Raw genomic sequence first — 16,429 nt, forward strand, 5'->3', positions numbered from 1 at the left:
ATGACACATTTTGGTATGGCTCTTTCTGCTCAGCATGGTAGAGGCAGGAATTTCTGCTCTTGTCTGCTCTTGTCACGTGTACAACAACTCAAGCTGCTCATGGGTACCTGACTGAAATAGCAGAATGGTCCCTAATATTGGGAGCAAGAGAGTTTGAATTTTGGGGAGGGTTGGATAAATGACTGCTTAAACATTATGTAATATCATTAATCTTTCCTGCATTCTGCAATCTTGGAGCTATGTAAGAGAAATTAAATTGAAAGCAACTTTTGAAAAGCCCTCTTCTTGATCAGTAAGGTTTTTAAAATTACGAAATAAGACCTGCCTTTTTTTTCCCCTGTAAACTGGATTACAGATATATTTGGTTGGTTCCTCTTAAGTTTTCATGAAGTATTTTCATAATTCAATACTGTTGCAATATAAATGTTGTAGGAATTATTCTTTAATTTTCTTCTACTGGATATATATAGCTTTATGGAAATATTTCTGTTAAAGTTCATAAAATGTGTTAATAAAACATGAATGTGAAAAAAATTCTGAACTCCTCAGCAATAAGTGAAGAGATAAAAATTTGCATTCCTGTATTGCATCCTGTACAGTTTATAGTTTGTATTATAAACATTACTATTTCATACTTTTAATGAGAAAATAGAAGGCAGGAGTCTATTTCCATGTGTACAACAGGGCTGAAAAAACTGGAGATCTTCGGTTTCTGTGCAGTTACAATGTTTCATTAATACTGTATGCAGTAAGGGTGTGTTATCTGTGCTCTGATGTGATGTGAATGTGGGCATATCCTGTGCCACTTAGATTTAGTAGAGTTTTTAAAAAGAAGCAAGCAAAATGCTACCACTGAGCAACACAGGGCACTGATCACCCAAATTGCTTTACCAATAATCAGCAGCATGTGGTTCTGGTCAGTTTTAAAGATGCTGCCTGAGAAACCATTCTTGCTCGCTTGCCCTGCTGTCTGTAAAATTAGGTTGCTTTAGGTCATGAATGACAAGCCCATTCAAAAACCCTGGGAGGAAGTGATAGAAATGCAGTAAAGTAAATTTGTAAAATTCTCATTTGTTTAAAATACTACCTAAATTGACACATGACTGGGTTATCCTTCTCTGTCCTAATGTGAAGCACGGGTAATGGTTTGTGGTCAGGTGGAGGTGATGAGATAGAATCAACTAGTGTAAAATAAGCACGTATGCTCTTCAAAAGTCATGGTCAACACAGAACATTGTTTGATCTGGGCTTTGAACAGCTACTGTTTATTTATTGGTGTCTTTATCCTGAGCTGAAGCAATGAGAAAAAATAGGGAAAACCCCTCCCAGTTTTGAACAGTAAGAGAAAATCTGATATCAGGATCAATAAAAAGGCAGACACCATCTTCAGAATGACAAATATGTGGGTTTGCTTGGATGTAAGGAAAAAGGATTTAAAGCATAAAAATGTTGATCCAAAGCTGTGTCTGATACAGTCTTGTTAAAATTCAAATTAACTCCATCCACACACCAACAATTTGATTGTTGGCTGTTGCGCATCTTGTCCTAATGTTAAAAATACTGGAAATCATCTTACTTTTTGATGAGTTGTCCTGGAGAGTCCTCCAGTGAGATTTTTAGTGAGACATAGTGGAAAGGAACACATGTACATACTGAACAATGTTCTGATGTAGATATATCTGCAAATACTGATCCACTTAACTGGGACTTGTCCAATAAGGCACAGCTCTTTTGCAAAGGAGACAGAGAGAGTGGTTGGTGCTTTACACCAGCTCAGAGATCTTTGGGAGGCTGCTGTATTGACTCCTGTCTCCTGTAAGCCCTGTCCATAGAGAGGTGATGCTGCTGACCTCATTCCCTTGATACTACATGGAATTTTAGACAGATTTGACAGTGCTGCAGGGCTTTGCTGTGAAGAACAACAATTCACTACTGAGAAGTGAGTTCCAGCAATTCAAACACAACATTTTTCAGATGTAGAAAGATTTGTTTGTTTTCATACACACGTACTCTCAAGATCTTTTTTTTCATTCTTCTTCTGCTCTGTTCAAGTTATTAACTGCTGACAAGAAATTCACATCTCATAAATAATGCTTAAGAGCCATTGCTATATAAATTGAATGTGTTATGAATTGTGATGGGCCTTTTTGTAGCATTCTACGCCCGGAGCAGGAAGAACAGAGGATGTCATTTTCATTAATTTCTAATGAGGTGCCAATTAAAGCTAAGGAAGGAACTCAGAAGGGAAGAGTCACAGAGCTCCCCTGAATCCTGTGCCCTGGGGCTGTCAAACGAGTGTGCTGCCAAGCCTCCTCTGAAAGTTCCAGTAAATTACAAACTCATCTAGAGCACACACAAGACAAATTCAGCTTCCCTTTGATCTTCAAAAGAGCAATTTGTAAGATGAGTTCTGAGCCTTTTCACACAGCAAACTGGGAGAAGTGATAGGAATTGTTAATTGCTGATGCATTTTGTAAGCTCCAGTGTGAAAGAAATTTTTAAATGAATTCTCATTTTGAGCTTCTGACAGGATAACCTTTATATCAACACCACTAAAACAAAATCAGCTTCCTGTGCAGTGTTTGTAAGTGACAGTAAGAGTAGGCAAGTCCTGCAGACAGCAGTGTTCTCTAGTTTGGGCTGGATGGACCTTCCAATCAATAGTTTAGTGTCTTACAATGGGTAATGATTGTATTGAAATATTTTTTATTTAATATTAGATCTAGGAGTCAGTTTTATCATCAGAGAATTGCAGGAGTCATATTTTTCAAGTTACACTCTGTTACAGCATTTCTGCAAGCAGTCTGAAATCAACTGCCTGTGGTCCTTGATCTGAGAAGGAAGTTGTCCCAGTGGTGTCATAACTGGGTGGTTACACAGAGTTGCTTCAAAACTAGGGGCAGTGAATGTGTGAGTGGAAGTAGCTATAAAACACTGAGTTCTGGAAATTTATTGTAAAAAAGGCAGGTTGATAAGTTGCAAATTACACTATAAATTTCTAGGCCTGCTCTTAATTGCTTGACTAGGTGTATATTGCTACTAAATAAAGTTGTGTACAGTTTTAAAAGACACTGAGCTGTAAACTTTTAATCTACAGAAATTACTTGCACAGAAAGCAAAACTTAATTTTCTGGAAGAGGCTTCCAATTTTACAGTAAAAAGTAGTTCTGGTACCACTAAGTCTGTAAAGGCAACACGCAGAAGTCTGCAATGATCTTCTTGTTGGAATGGCATGAGAAATATGAGGATATTCTAGATAATCAGTAATGGAATTTTACATTTGTCATGTTAGATCAGCTTTTAGCCAGCAGTTAAAGAAAAATTAGTGTAGTGTGCCAGCTCTGCAGCAGCTTTTGTGTGGAACACTTTGGTGTTTGTAGCCACATTCTTATGGTTTGTCTGTACCTCAGACTCCACCTGCCTCTTGGCAGTCAGTGGGGTGGCTGAGGTAATGGGCCCTGCAAAGCAAGCCAGGCTGTAGCTTCCAGTAGCAGTGCCATTTGTTTGTGTGCTTCTCAAATAGGAATCGTAATGTTTTTCATGTTCTTGGGCCAGAGGAGATACTTAAGAGGAGGGAAGATGTTGAAACCTTCCAGCTTGATGACACTTAAAAAATAATTGCTCAGTCATGCTGCATTCTGATCAAGCACTTGCTAGCCATATTTCTTGCCTGTGTGGACAAGAAAGCTTTTCTTGGAATTTTACTGGCCTAGGTTATGTTGTAAGAAGCTGAAATTTCCTGGAATGCATCTGACCTAACAGCTGTGCACTCACTGCTGCTCTTGGGGGAGGCTGCTGTGAGCATTAACCTCAGGCAGAAAGTGGTGGTTTGTAATTTTAGTTTGTGAGATGTTGGCAAGTACTGATGTTTGTCTGCTTTTTGATTGGAAGGGATGCAGTTCACAAGTGGCCTCTACAGCAGTAAGATTGAGCCAGGAAACAAGAGTCAAACTTTACAACTCAGCCAGAGAGCCACCTCCGGGTGTTGAGCACCTGGAATTGAAGGTGGAGCACATGGCCCACCACAGACTGTTCCTTTAGAAGGGCATAAATTTCCTTCCTAGTTACTGTGCTTACTTTTCCACATCCCTGTTTTTAGTTCAGCTCTGTATAAATCTGTAATAATCTGTTTAAATTCTTTCCTTGGTGTTACTGTTGGGTTATTTTGTTTTGGTCTAAGCACAGGTATAGAGGGAGAGAAAAACAGATTCCTGTCAAGCACCAGCAGAAACAAAATACATCCACACTGTAGAGACTGTACCTATTTTACAGATAAAATGACAGCAAGTCTCACGGTCAGTGAGTAATCAAAAAAGTGGAAGAAAAGAAGCTGCAGATTCTTAACGTGGATAACAGTATTGCTGCTCCATAAACACAAGAGATGAAGCACTTGTTTGGATTATGCCAAAATAAGCCTGGAGTGATTTGATTTACTCAGTTAATTTAGAAATAATCTTCAGTAAGACAGGAAAAAAGAATCACATTTGAATAGATAAGCTGCTCCATCTTTATGCAAAGTTGTCAAACATGTATTGAAACTAGTGTTTCTCTTAAAACTTGGTAAAATATTAAATCATAGTTCTATTTCCATGGAACTTTTTTCTGTGGAGGAGAATTTGTAATGGTGCTGGTAAATTCACTTTCTAGATGGATAAGGTTTATCTGGTACAAACCAAAATGGCTTCAGGGCATGATTATGTCTTGGTATAACAGAGGTACTTCCATTGATTAAGATGAAATGTGCACAGAGCTTCTGGGGAGTATGAGTCAGCCAGTTCAGTAAGAAGTATTAAAATAAATCTTATTAGTGACTGGTTATGTACTACAGTTCTGGCAAATCTGACTGTCAGCCTGGAAGATGTACCACATTCAGCTGTCTTGTGTTGGCTGTTTCTCCTAAGGGAGTTGTTCCCAGAATAGTTCTTTTGCTGCAGCCATTTCAGGAATGCCCAGCATTTTACCTTATATTGCTGCAAGTATTAAAAAAATACCCAACAAAACACAGAGTCTATTGCAGTTTGAATTCTAACTCAAAGTGGGGGGTGGGGGGGAGATAGTTTTTTTGTTGTATTTTAAGAAGATGTTATTCCAAGACTCCAATTTAATTGATAAGGAATAGGAGCTGTTAACTAATGTTGGTCTTTCTGACTAATGTGTATTCTGAAAGTACTGGAAATGAAGAAGTAGTTGATTAATTGGTGCATCATAGATTCCAAGTGTAGGACCCAGAAAAATGCTTTAGTGTCTAGGTTTCAGAAAAGCTGTCCACAGCTTTAAAAGTTAATGAAGTTCATGCTCCTTATAATTAGGAATCATGAAATACTGTTTGAAGAGGCTCCAGTGTATTTCTCCAGTTTGTTCAATTAACGTGGGTTTCTTCCATTGTGCTACCAAAAGTCTGGCAATGCTGATATAGTAATGTGTATTGAGCCTCCTGTTCCTTTGCTTCCTGTAGTCCTGATCAGTCCATGTAATTGAAATGGGCTGCTCATCTCTTAAGTCCCCAAGTTCTCCTTAAGTAAAACAAGTTAGGGTGTTCCTTCTAAAAATAAAAAGTGGTTTCATTTTGACATTACTGGTGTGATAAGTCCTTCAGTATAAAACCTTCTGGGGGTTTTTAAATGGAAACTGCAGTAGTGAGTGAAAAAAAAGCTTTTTGCAGGTGTACCACATTAAGTCTCTTCTTCCCTGCACACCTGTATTGTGGTTACAGAAGAAGTGTGTCCATAAAGTGAAAAAATGAGCAGTTTTTAATTGTCTTGTTTGCACAAGAGATACATGGCTTAGTGAACTTGAACATAAACATATAAGACTACCTTATGTCTTCCAGTACCTTTAGGGAAGTATTTGCTCAGTCTCTGAGTCACTTTTTTCTTATGACAAAAGGACAGATAAGTCCTCTTAAAAATGATTCAAACATGTTTGTCCATAAGTTAACAAACAGCTGTGCACAGAAGTACTGATTCTACTTGTGTTTGATATTTGAAGTAGACACAGAAGGCCCAAAAATATGTCATAATAATCTGATGAACCCTGAAGGAACATTACCAGGTAGTTAACTGGCCATGAGGTAAGGCTTAGGTAGGGAGGAATATGAATTTTGTTGATGAAAGTCTAAATTAATCACAGGAAGAAGTGGGGAAAGAACATAGCCACAACTGCTGCATGAGAACTGGGAGGAAAAAAAAGGTTATTGAAAGGAATTGTCTAAATTTGCTTGAAAAGTCAGGATTCTTTCCAGGAGCTAGAGTATTTTTCCCCTCCAAACTAAATAAAAAAAAAATCTTATCATAGAGGAAAATACCACCGGTGGCCCTAAATTGCATAATTCAGTTATGAGAAGGTGTTAAAGGTAGGTACTGAGACTTGAGACTACTTGATGTGGATGTTCTAAGGAAATTGATGTCCTAAGGAAATGGCATTAAGATCACTGTGCATCAGTTTTCACAAAGGTAAAAGGAGTAATATTACTTAATACTAAAAGGCCCTGACATAGAATATTACTAGCTTTGGAGGAAAGTTTCAAGAGCTGAAAAACTGTATCAGTGGATAGTATAATTACTTTGGAATATTCAGTATGTTTCTAAAAGTAATGCATTTATTTACTGTATCTTTGTATGTATTGAAATGCAAATGCTTATAGAGTTGTTCAGAGCTGTAAATTCCTGAGTTGCTGAAAGTTTTGCAAGTTACAGGCATAAGTGGTGTATGGGGATCCTGCCATATTCCAGACAAGCAGGAGCCAGGAATGTTTTGTAAGCCTACACTAAAAGAAAAACAACAAAGGGAAGAGTGGAAGTATACATTGCTCTAAGCATTTGTTTTCCTTTAGTATAAATGGGGCTTCTGAATGGAGCTCTGTTTTCCTGTGATTAGAAGAAGAATTACTCTTGACATAAATTGCAAGAGGCTACAGTAACAGAAGACTTTCATGGAGCAGAAGGTGTAATCTAAGAGACTCTGGACATAAGGTGTAAATAGGGAATGCGGACAAAACACCTTTTATTTAGGTTTAAAAGAAGCAGAGCTGCTTCTCTCTTGTTTGGCCAGCAAGCCTAGCTGCTGTCAGACTGTAGATCACTGCAGTGCAACCTCTAGGAAGCTACTGAAACCCAGGGCATAAATAATACAACTCAGGAAGTATACTGAAAGTCAAACCTGGAATCATAGTCAGCATGTGATGAAGTCAATTCTGACATGCAGGATCCAGAAGAACTGTTAGAATTAATGCAACTCGTACTTGATGTTAGTACAGACCTTTCATTATTCATTTCAGTTCTTTATTAGTAGCCTTATCTTTCCTGCATTTTCATTGGGCTAAACAAAATTACACACATACATTATTAAATCACCAGATATTGCTTGCCATTTTAATTAACTTTCTGGGTACACTTCAGCTTTTAATTAAATCCTCAGCTTCTGGGAGAAGTGTATTAGCTCAGGTGGGCTTGGTGTAGAGGATTCTAGAAGTATTAAAGCTCCTGCAGCTCTTTTTAAAGTGTTAAATACTGCACAAGTCCCTGCTCTGACCTTAGGAGAGCTCTGTCATCCACCTGCCATTTCTCAGGACACTTTAATTAAGGCTTCACACCACTCAAATCTAGAGAGTCTACACTTTTCAAATATATTGAGTAGGAAACAAATCCCTCTTGATAAGCTGGTATAGCCCATGGAAGATCTAATTTTATAGCAGTACTAACATTTGTGATAGTGTAACCTTTTAGTATGAGTTACCTCTATTTCATTAGCTGCCTTGGACACTTAGAGGCCTTTTGGCATCATTCTGCTTTTTTACTGTACATTCTATTCTTTGGATTAATTTTCCCACATACTACAGCATATAACCTTGTGAAACCAGGAATGATTTGGCAGGTGCAGTATCATTTCAGTGTGTTCTTGGTCATGCAAACATGAATACTCCTTTTACAAGTGTAGCAGTGATACTAATTCCTCTTGAATGCATCATTGCAAAATCACACAATTATTCAAATAAGGAAACTTTTCACTAACTTAAAGTCTAAACTTTTAATTTTGAACCTTGCTTTTCCTCTCCTTAAAATAAGTTGATCATTGATATTCACTTTTTGATACCTCAGTTGCTGGGAACAAAATGATTTCTCCAAATACTCTCTTATTAAATTAAAGTTCAACTAATTTTGGTTGGTTGGGGGGCGGGGGAGGTTTCCTGCCTTTGCATTTCAACAGTTGCACAAGCCTTTGGTGGAAAATGTTTCTTCCAGTTACATCAACATCATATATGACAAATTAAAGTGCTAATTTCTGGGAAGTTGCATCCTTTATCACAGATGAACTGGGACCAGAGCCCAGTTCTGTAGAGATTTCACAAGAGCAGTAACCCAGCAGTTGTGGTGGTTGGAGAGTGAGCTTGTGGTGTCACAGCTGCTGCTGGTGCCTGACTGCTGTGGGTTAAAGCTGAGACCAAAAGCCAGGGACAGTGTATGAGGTCAGAAGCCTACAGATGCCACTGTCACCACTGTCTAAGTCAGTGACCTCTGAGGTATGAAGCAGTTCAGAAGTGAATATTGATTGCATGGTGTATCTGTGGGAGTAATCCTGGACATGAATTGCTCTGATGGTCTGTCCCCAATAGCTAATAGCCTTAACTTACAAATCTGTAGTGGATGAAGAAGTTGTGATGTGGAAGTGTTTACTCTCAAATGCATGAGTCCTGTACAGCAAGCAAAATATCTGGTCCAAATCAAATGATTTAACTACTGTCTTCTTCTGGTACATGATACAGCTGAGACCTGCGGTACTCAGTGAGTCAGACCTGACCCACAGCAAACAAAGTAGACGTGCTGTATTTATGATTTTGATTCATTAAGGATTCTTTGAAATTGAGAAATAATTCCCTGAAAAACTCAGTTCTCTCCCTAAACATTTTCCCTGTTTCTCCGGGCTTAGTGTTCACTACAGCGAAAGTAAGAATCAAGTCTAGAGTAGTGCCATATCTTAATTTTTCCCACTCCAAATATAATGTCTTCAAAGAAACAGGAGAAAACTTTGAGTTGTTGTTCTTAGTTCCAATGACAAAGAATTGAATAGTGTCTTGTGTAAGAACCTCCTTAAGAATTGTTGATCCAAAAAATTCCCCTAAAAATCAGCACGTTCTCTGTTCTCAAGTGGTATGAATTCTCTGTTCAAAATTTGTGCCACATTTAACATAGGAAAAAATTGTTTGACATCTTTCTGTGCAAGTAGTCAGATAAATAGAAAAGTGTATTTGAAATTAGCACTAATTGGGATAAAACACAGTTTGTTTGCAGGGTCTCCACAGTGCCAATCTGCATCTCTTGTGTGCTCCCTAAAGCAGCTTCCCAGGCTTATGATCTTAAAGAAAATAGACAGAAAAACAGCTTTGAAGCACAGGTTATATGTGAGTGACAAAACTTGGAAATACAAAGTCTTTTCCTTGCAGTTGAAAGAATTCTTGCAGAATCTCTAACCATACCTGTCCAGTGGCTGTTGCAGTACTAAGATTATGTCCTCTCTCTTTTGTATACAACTTCTTCCATTCATTTCTTGGGCAGTCCTTTCCACAAATGCTTTTTCTATCTCTAATGCTGATACATACACATTGCTTCACCCTCTTTATGGCAGAGAGCAAAATAGAGGAAGAAGGAAAAAAAATTCTTTGTTCCCTTCTTTTCTCCTAAGCATAAAACCAGTAGTAGAAATACAAAATGAATCTCTAGGATCTCATGAGCACTCTTATGTAGCACCAGAGATATCACAGAGCTCTGTGCTTCCAGCATGAAACTGGAAATAATTGCTGACTCAGAGCAGGATGGAAATCCCAGTGTGCCCATCCAGTCCCAGGGATGGATTGGCAGAGTAAAAGAAACATTATAAGGTGTCTTTACACCTCCTCTTTCCTTTTCTTCTCTCTGATACAGCTATTTTGGTAGTCGTGAGTAAGTATCAACAATCTGTATGAAGAAGAAAATACTGAAAACTAAGTTGCAGTGATCATAACAAATGGTTAGAGAAATAAGTTAATAGGAAAAGTACAGTTCATCCTACTGTATGTTTTGTGAACTTTTTGCAGCTGTGCTGTTTGTGAAGATTCATGGAACTGAAATGCCTCAAAAGGACAATGCTTAAGACAATGTGAATTGATATTTAGAGACTTCTACCTTTGAGCACCTAGAACTGAACATTCCCCATCCACTCCATTTGGAGTGGAAATGATAGAAAAGACTGCCTCAATTTTGTAGAGTTTTAATAAATATATCCGTCTTGTTAAAAAGCTTCATCATACTGTGGCTTGCTCCCCTTCCCCCTTGGAAATTAATGACAAGATTCACAGCCAAGTTATTCTGAGGCACTTATCAGTTAATCAAAGTCTATGGCAACTTGCAGAGCTGGGAAAGAGAAATAGAAGAGTTTAGTTCACTTATTTCCAAAACCTCATTGTTAAGCTTGGTGGGATTTGGTTTGGTTTTATAGAAATTTGTCAGTAAATCTGAAATTTCCTTGAGTTGTGTAATGAAAGTTGACAATGCTTGTGCAGAGTATCCCCACAGAAAAGAGAGGAGATATAATGAGAGTATATAGAAGAATGGAGCTGTCTAAAAGAGAGTAATACCAGATTACCAGCAGACTAGAGTATGTTTATATTGCCTAATGCAGTGCATGCAAGCTGCACTGGAATCTTTGCCTGGCTGGGCTATAGCACATGTTCCTGACCTCCTAGTACTACGCGTTCTTGCTAAACAACCTCCAGAACACAGAGAAGCAAGCTGGATCATACTGCTCTTCTCAGGTACTCAAGCCTTTAGGATCTGGCTTTGTATCTTGGTAGCTATTTGTTCTACTCTTCCATTCATTTCTTACCTATTTCATGTCTTTAAAAAACAAAAAAATGTTCCCTTCGCACACTTACTTATAAATTGTTTTATTGTTAGTGTAATTTGCAGTACTTCAAATCATCTTTCCAGTTGGAAAGTGTTGGGCACGATGCATAAATGTTATTTTGGGGGTAAATGGCGTGCACTTGTTCTGAACAGTGCTGCAGCAGCACGAGCTGATCTTCTCTGCTGGCTCATCTGCCTGGTTTGGCTGTGATGTGTGATAGCCTGCAGATACGTTCATTTTTTAAAGAGATGTTAAAATCTGTTGTTGCACAGAAATCTGCTTGTAGACTCACACAATACCTTGTTAGATAATAGACCTTTGGTGTAGTTAGTGTACTTCTAACCTTACACAGTTTACTTCTAACCTTTGGTAGAGAATTTTTGCAGCATCTTCAACTCTTTAAGTCACAAGGTGTTTTTAAATTCTGTTTGAACATCTGTTCATTAGAATTTCAATTTTGCAAGAGAAGTAAATATCTTGTGAAGAAACCAAACCACAGAGCACAGAATTCTGAGCAGGATTATGTCCATATCATTACCAGGACTACTTTTGAATAGGCTTTGTGTAGGGCTCTGTGCAAACACAAGGTTGTTTATTAAATAAAATTTGGAAATGGTGTATGCTGCAAGTACTGACAGTTCTGAACTTCTGCCTGTTGACTTTGGAATGAAAATAATATATACTGATCCTAGTGGGCAGGTAAGAGATCTTTAAGTATCAGAAGCTCAGGGTTTTATGGTAATGTTGACTTCACTTTCCTTCACCTACCAGTGGGAATTCCTTTGAATGTTTCAAAAGGGGTCAGTGTAGTGTAGAAGGCTAAACCTTCAGAGCAGCTGGTGCCTGCAGTGAAAGCATAAATGCCTAGAGTGAACAATTAAGGTGATTGATGGTACTTAGTAATGAAGGGCTTTGCCTTTCCATATCAGCAGTGATACTTGAATGGCTCAGCTTTCAGAAACTCAGAAATGTACCAGGGCTCTTGAGTGCAGCAATGAAGAAAAGGCAATTGTTTTTCATTACCCACACACAGCATACTGTAGGTCTGTGATACTCTCTGGTCTGGAATATGGAAGCCTATTTTGTTTTCTGTTCTCTCCAATATCCCTTTCCTATCAGGTTCCTCAGGCATGATGAAAGCAGCTTCAGAGCTGCTGGTGTGCACTCTTGGGCCTCCTTTGAGTGACTCCTGTAAGGCAGGGATGGTGCTCTGCTTTTATGGCTTTAGCCATTTTTACTCTGGCAATGAAATGGAAGTGAATTTTTTATGATGTATTGTGAAGAAGTTTCTGAGGAGCTCAAATGTTTTGAGACACTACATAATGTTTTTCCAAGATGTTTGCATTAGAGACCTGAGGAGTAGGTGATTCATAGTTTACTTCTAACATCAGAAAACAATTGCATTGCTGTGAGATGTATTATTACATTTACTAGATTGAAATCTTCCATGCTGGAAGTCTGGAATGTTTTAAGTTGATGACTTGGGCAAATGAACTTCAGCTGGCAGATGGATTCCCTCTTGCAATGCTCTTTCCACTAGCAGAAAAGTTATTTATTTTGTCTTTTAGTTATAGTGTGCTAAAATAAGCATTTCTGCAGTAAATTCCCTTAAGAGACCCAGACAGACACAACCTGTATTTGATGCCATCCCATAATGAACTTAACAGCACATACACTGCAGGAGTTCATTTATCGAACTTACTTTGTAACCATAAGAGCAGAATTTTCAGGAGAACAGGTTTCACCTCTAAATATGGATTGGCATTAAGGATCAAAATACAGATACATCTATTGGCCTTCTGCCCCAGTACACACAAGTTAATAATGGAACTGCTGTAAAATCTGATGGCCTTGATGTGATATCAGGCACTTGTGCGCATGCAGACCACAGAATATCCATTCTGATTTTCAAACCACTGAAGAATCAGAGTGAATACGGCAGTAATAACTTAATTGAATATATCCACTGTGAACTAATGAAAAAATGTTCAGAACTACTGTTACTCCATTAGTTGCTGAATAATAGTGTTTTAAAGGCCTTTAAATTTAAAATAAAACCTACAAAAACACAAGTTCCAATCTTTAAAGCATTTGTAGCAATGAGACTAAAGATCTGAATTCTCTTTTTCAAAATGGAGCTTCTAGGAGAGCTGCATTGCTAATTCAACCAGAATAAACCCCCTTCCATAAATCAGCCAATATATGCAGAACTATTTTTGTAAGATTCAAAATGAGCTTGGGTATTCTTTCATTAGATACTGTCTGTTCTAATTAACAGTACATATTTAAATATATATATATATATATATATAAATAAAAATAATAGGTTTAGATCATTTAGTTGCTGAACTCAGACGTACTATTACCATACTCTGGGAAAACTGAAAATCACCTGCATTCTTTTGTGGACATCTACTGAAACTTTGTTCAAGAATGCATAAAAAAAATTCTTGATTTTTGAACAGAAAAAAATAAATCACGTGTCATGTGGAATAAATATAGCTTACAGTACAGATTTTCCTGTGTGAAAACAGGTGCTCTATAAAGAAATAAAAGGTGTTCAAAAATGAAATAAAGAACAGGCATAGCACAGGATAGATTGTATTGGGGTGGCAGGGTAGAAAGGAAGATCATGAAGCTGTGCTGGTCTGCACAAGGCTTTGTAGAAGGGGAAGGGATGGGGCAATTGAAAGGTCACGTTCAAAAGCGAAAAATCATGTGGCATATCTACTTCCTTACTAGATTTATAGAATTGTCAAAGGGACTTGGTGAAGCAGTGCAGAAGATTGTATACATTTTCAAAATCTGTTTTCAGTAACATTAGAGGCATTTTAACATATGCTTATTAAATTTTGGAAAGGATTTGTAAAACTGCCAGGATTTAAAACCAGTTTTTATTTAGAAGGGACTGAGGCACCTCCTGCCCAGTCCATATTTTCGTGGTGTCTTGCATCTGCTTCTTGGACATTCATTGCAGGTAAGACGAAGAACTTGATTTCTGAGCTCATCCAGTCAGGTGTTTATGATTCTTGTACCTGCAGTGGACATGGGTTCAGCAATTTGAAATCTTATTTCAAGAAATAAGGGAAGCATTCAGACCCTGCTTTCTGTGAGAAAGAACTGAGTGAAGTGCCTGTTCAGTATTGGCACTGTAGTCCAGGGATATTTTCATTTTAACAATCCAACCTTGAATTTTTGGCACCTCGGGAAAGATATTTGTCACATTTGAGTGTGGTATGACCCAGATTGAGATTGAAGTGGAGGCAATGATCAAGGAGTGAGATTCATATCAGTTCAATCTGCACTTTTCCATCCATATTTCTGAGTTGTACATACCAATACAGAAAACTTGTCTCTTTGGCTTTGTTCCTAGAACTGTGTTTCAAAGCCAGACACAGATAATAGGCATGTCTTTTCATAGCCTGGTGCAACTGAAACAAAGAACAAAGATAAATCAATTTTTCTTCACTTTTTATAAATAATTCCATGCAGGACACTTTTTCCCTTTGTTTTCTTAACAATTGCTCTAATATAAAGGTAGCATGTTGTTCTCTCCTGCAATTCATGTTTTATAGTCCAGGAACTTAAAATATTTCACATACATATTCTCATATATATGTGTGTATGTATATATGCACAAAACACTCTCCCAATCATTCACTCACTCATTTTTATCCTTTTCCATCTCTCAAATACCATAATTTTGTGGGTTCAATATCTTCTGAGCATTTGAGGAGCAACAGAAATGTAAAGCGTTCAAGAAAGAGGCAGAGTGTTACTCTTTGCACCATCAGGCAGGAAAAAATATCCCAGCACAGGCGGTATTACATGAACCATTCTTGGTTTCATATACAGTGGACTGGTGAGCCCTGTAACTGTGTGACTTTTCCCTCCATTAGCATCTTAATGCTATTTACTGCTATTTAACATTCATTTTGGAGGTGGGAAATTTGAGGCAGCTTTTTTGCTATTACAAAGTGTTAGGGACAAAGAAGAAAAAATCTGATTGCCTTTGTAGACTAGAAAGTGGTGGCTGTGGCAGATGCCCTTGTCACCTGCAGGGAAAAGTATTGGCATGTTTCTAAGTCACGTGCTCCCTAGAAAGCTGAGTAACATCGAGGAGCTTTAGACAGAGACAATAACCTCATCTTCTCAGCTGCAGAGCAAAGTGATGAGGCATGACGTCCCTGTGTCAAATGCCTGTTCCCCCCTGTGGTTAGTGTCAGAATGGCTCATGGGGAGAAGCTTCTCAAGACCGGGATCGTGAAGGAGCAGTGAACTCTCCTGCCGTCACTGCCAACGCTGGCAGTGAGGAGGAAGAAAGGTGCTTAAATTTAACAGTTCTGACTAGAAAATCTGCTTGGGAGCTCACCCTAGAGTCCCATAGGCATGAATTTCAGAAATGGCAACACAGTCCACTTAAAAGTGGAAAGATTTCCACAAAGGTGTTTACAACCCAAAAGCATTAGCTTTGTTACTATGTAGACATATACATAGAGCCTAGATGATTTTGCAGGTTTCCTGTATAAGATGAGAGGATGGCAAAAAAAAGGCCACAAATCTCATGTGACTTGAGCTTTGGTAATGTGTTGATAAATTCTCAAAAATGCAGTAAATGAAAAAATTCTTTCTAAGAAAGTAAGTGAAAGCTTTAAACTGGCATTAATTTTTGAGAACTGAGTAGTCCCCCAGTAAATGGGATTCTTCACTTGTGGTTCAGGCGAGATGCCACCTCTGTAAGCAGTCCCTAACTGTGTCTCCTGTCTCCCCCTGGCAGGTTACGTGTTCTGCATGTTGCACCGCCTGCCCGAACAGCACGACTGCACGTTTGACCACATGGGCCGCGGGCGCGAGGAGGCCATCATGAAAATGGTGAAACTGGATCGGAAAGTAGGGAGATCTTGCCAACGCATTGGCGAAGGATGCTCCTGAGTGCAAGACTGCAACCAAATGCTGTTCTCTTAGTTCACTAATGTTAGCCTTATTTAGGACAAAGTCAGCCAGACACCTTGTACTAGGCAAGTTTCAGACTACAGCCAATCAGTTTCCTTTCTTTAGCCAACCGTCCTGGTACTGTAGTTTAGGGATTGATGGTGGTTGAAATTGATCTCTGGCTGGTTACTAAGGTGCCTGCTAGCCACCGTATAAAAATAAAACGTGAAGAAATATTATTTTTGAGTATGGCTAGTGGATTTAAACAAAGCAAGAAAAATCCAAAGGCTTCTGTTATTGCTGGAGTCACTCTAAAAGCCTTATGCTGGAAACATTCCAGCTGCAGAGTTAAAACAAATAGTTGTATAGAAGCTGGTGTAAAAGTTTGCTATGCACATGGCTTTCTGACAAACTGTTTAATGTGCAGCCTTTCACCTCTTCACTGCTACTGAATCCTGAGGAGGTGAAATACTACTTGGAGCAGCAAGTGCAGCTGCTTAAGCCCAGAAGACCTGACTGGTCACTCGTGCCTTCATCGCGTGTGGCTTTTGAGTTAGGCAGTGTCACCAGCATCAGGGATTCTGTTGGGGTAGGAACACCTTTCTGGTTCTTCCCAGGA

General features: G+C 38.5%; 1 protein-coding gene across 3 annotated transcripts in view; it reads left to right on the top strand.

The window, feature by feature from the left end:
- ZFAND3 (zinc finger AN1-type containing 3) overlaps positions 1–16,124 on the top strand; it is a 131,068-nt gene extending 114,944 nt beyond the window's left edge. For all 3 annotated transcript variants that reach the window (XM_062490331.1, XM_062490332.1, XM_062490334.1), the window contains one exon: positions 15,656–16,124. In XM_062490331.1, the coding sequence (XP_062346315.1) occupies positions 15,656–15,810 (155 nt within the window). In that variant the 3' untranslated portion in view covers positions 15,811–16,124. The remainder of the gene's footprint in view (positions 1–15,655) is intronic.
- The last annotated feature ends 305 nt before the right edge of the window (positions 16,125–16,429 follow it).

Source organism: Cinclus cinclus, chromosome 3 (genome assembly GCF_963662255.1).
Source record: "Cinclus cinclus chromosome 3, bCinCin1.1, whole genome shotgun sequence".
Taxonomy (NCBI): Eukaryota; Metazoa; Chordata; class Aves; order Passeriformes; family Cinclidae; genus Cinclus; species Cinclus cinclus.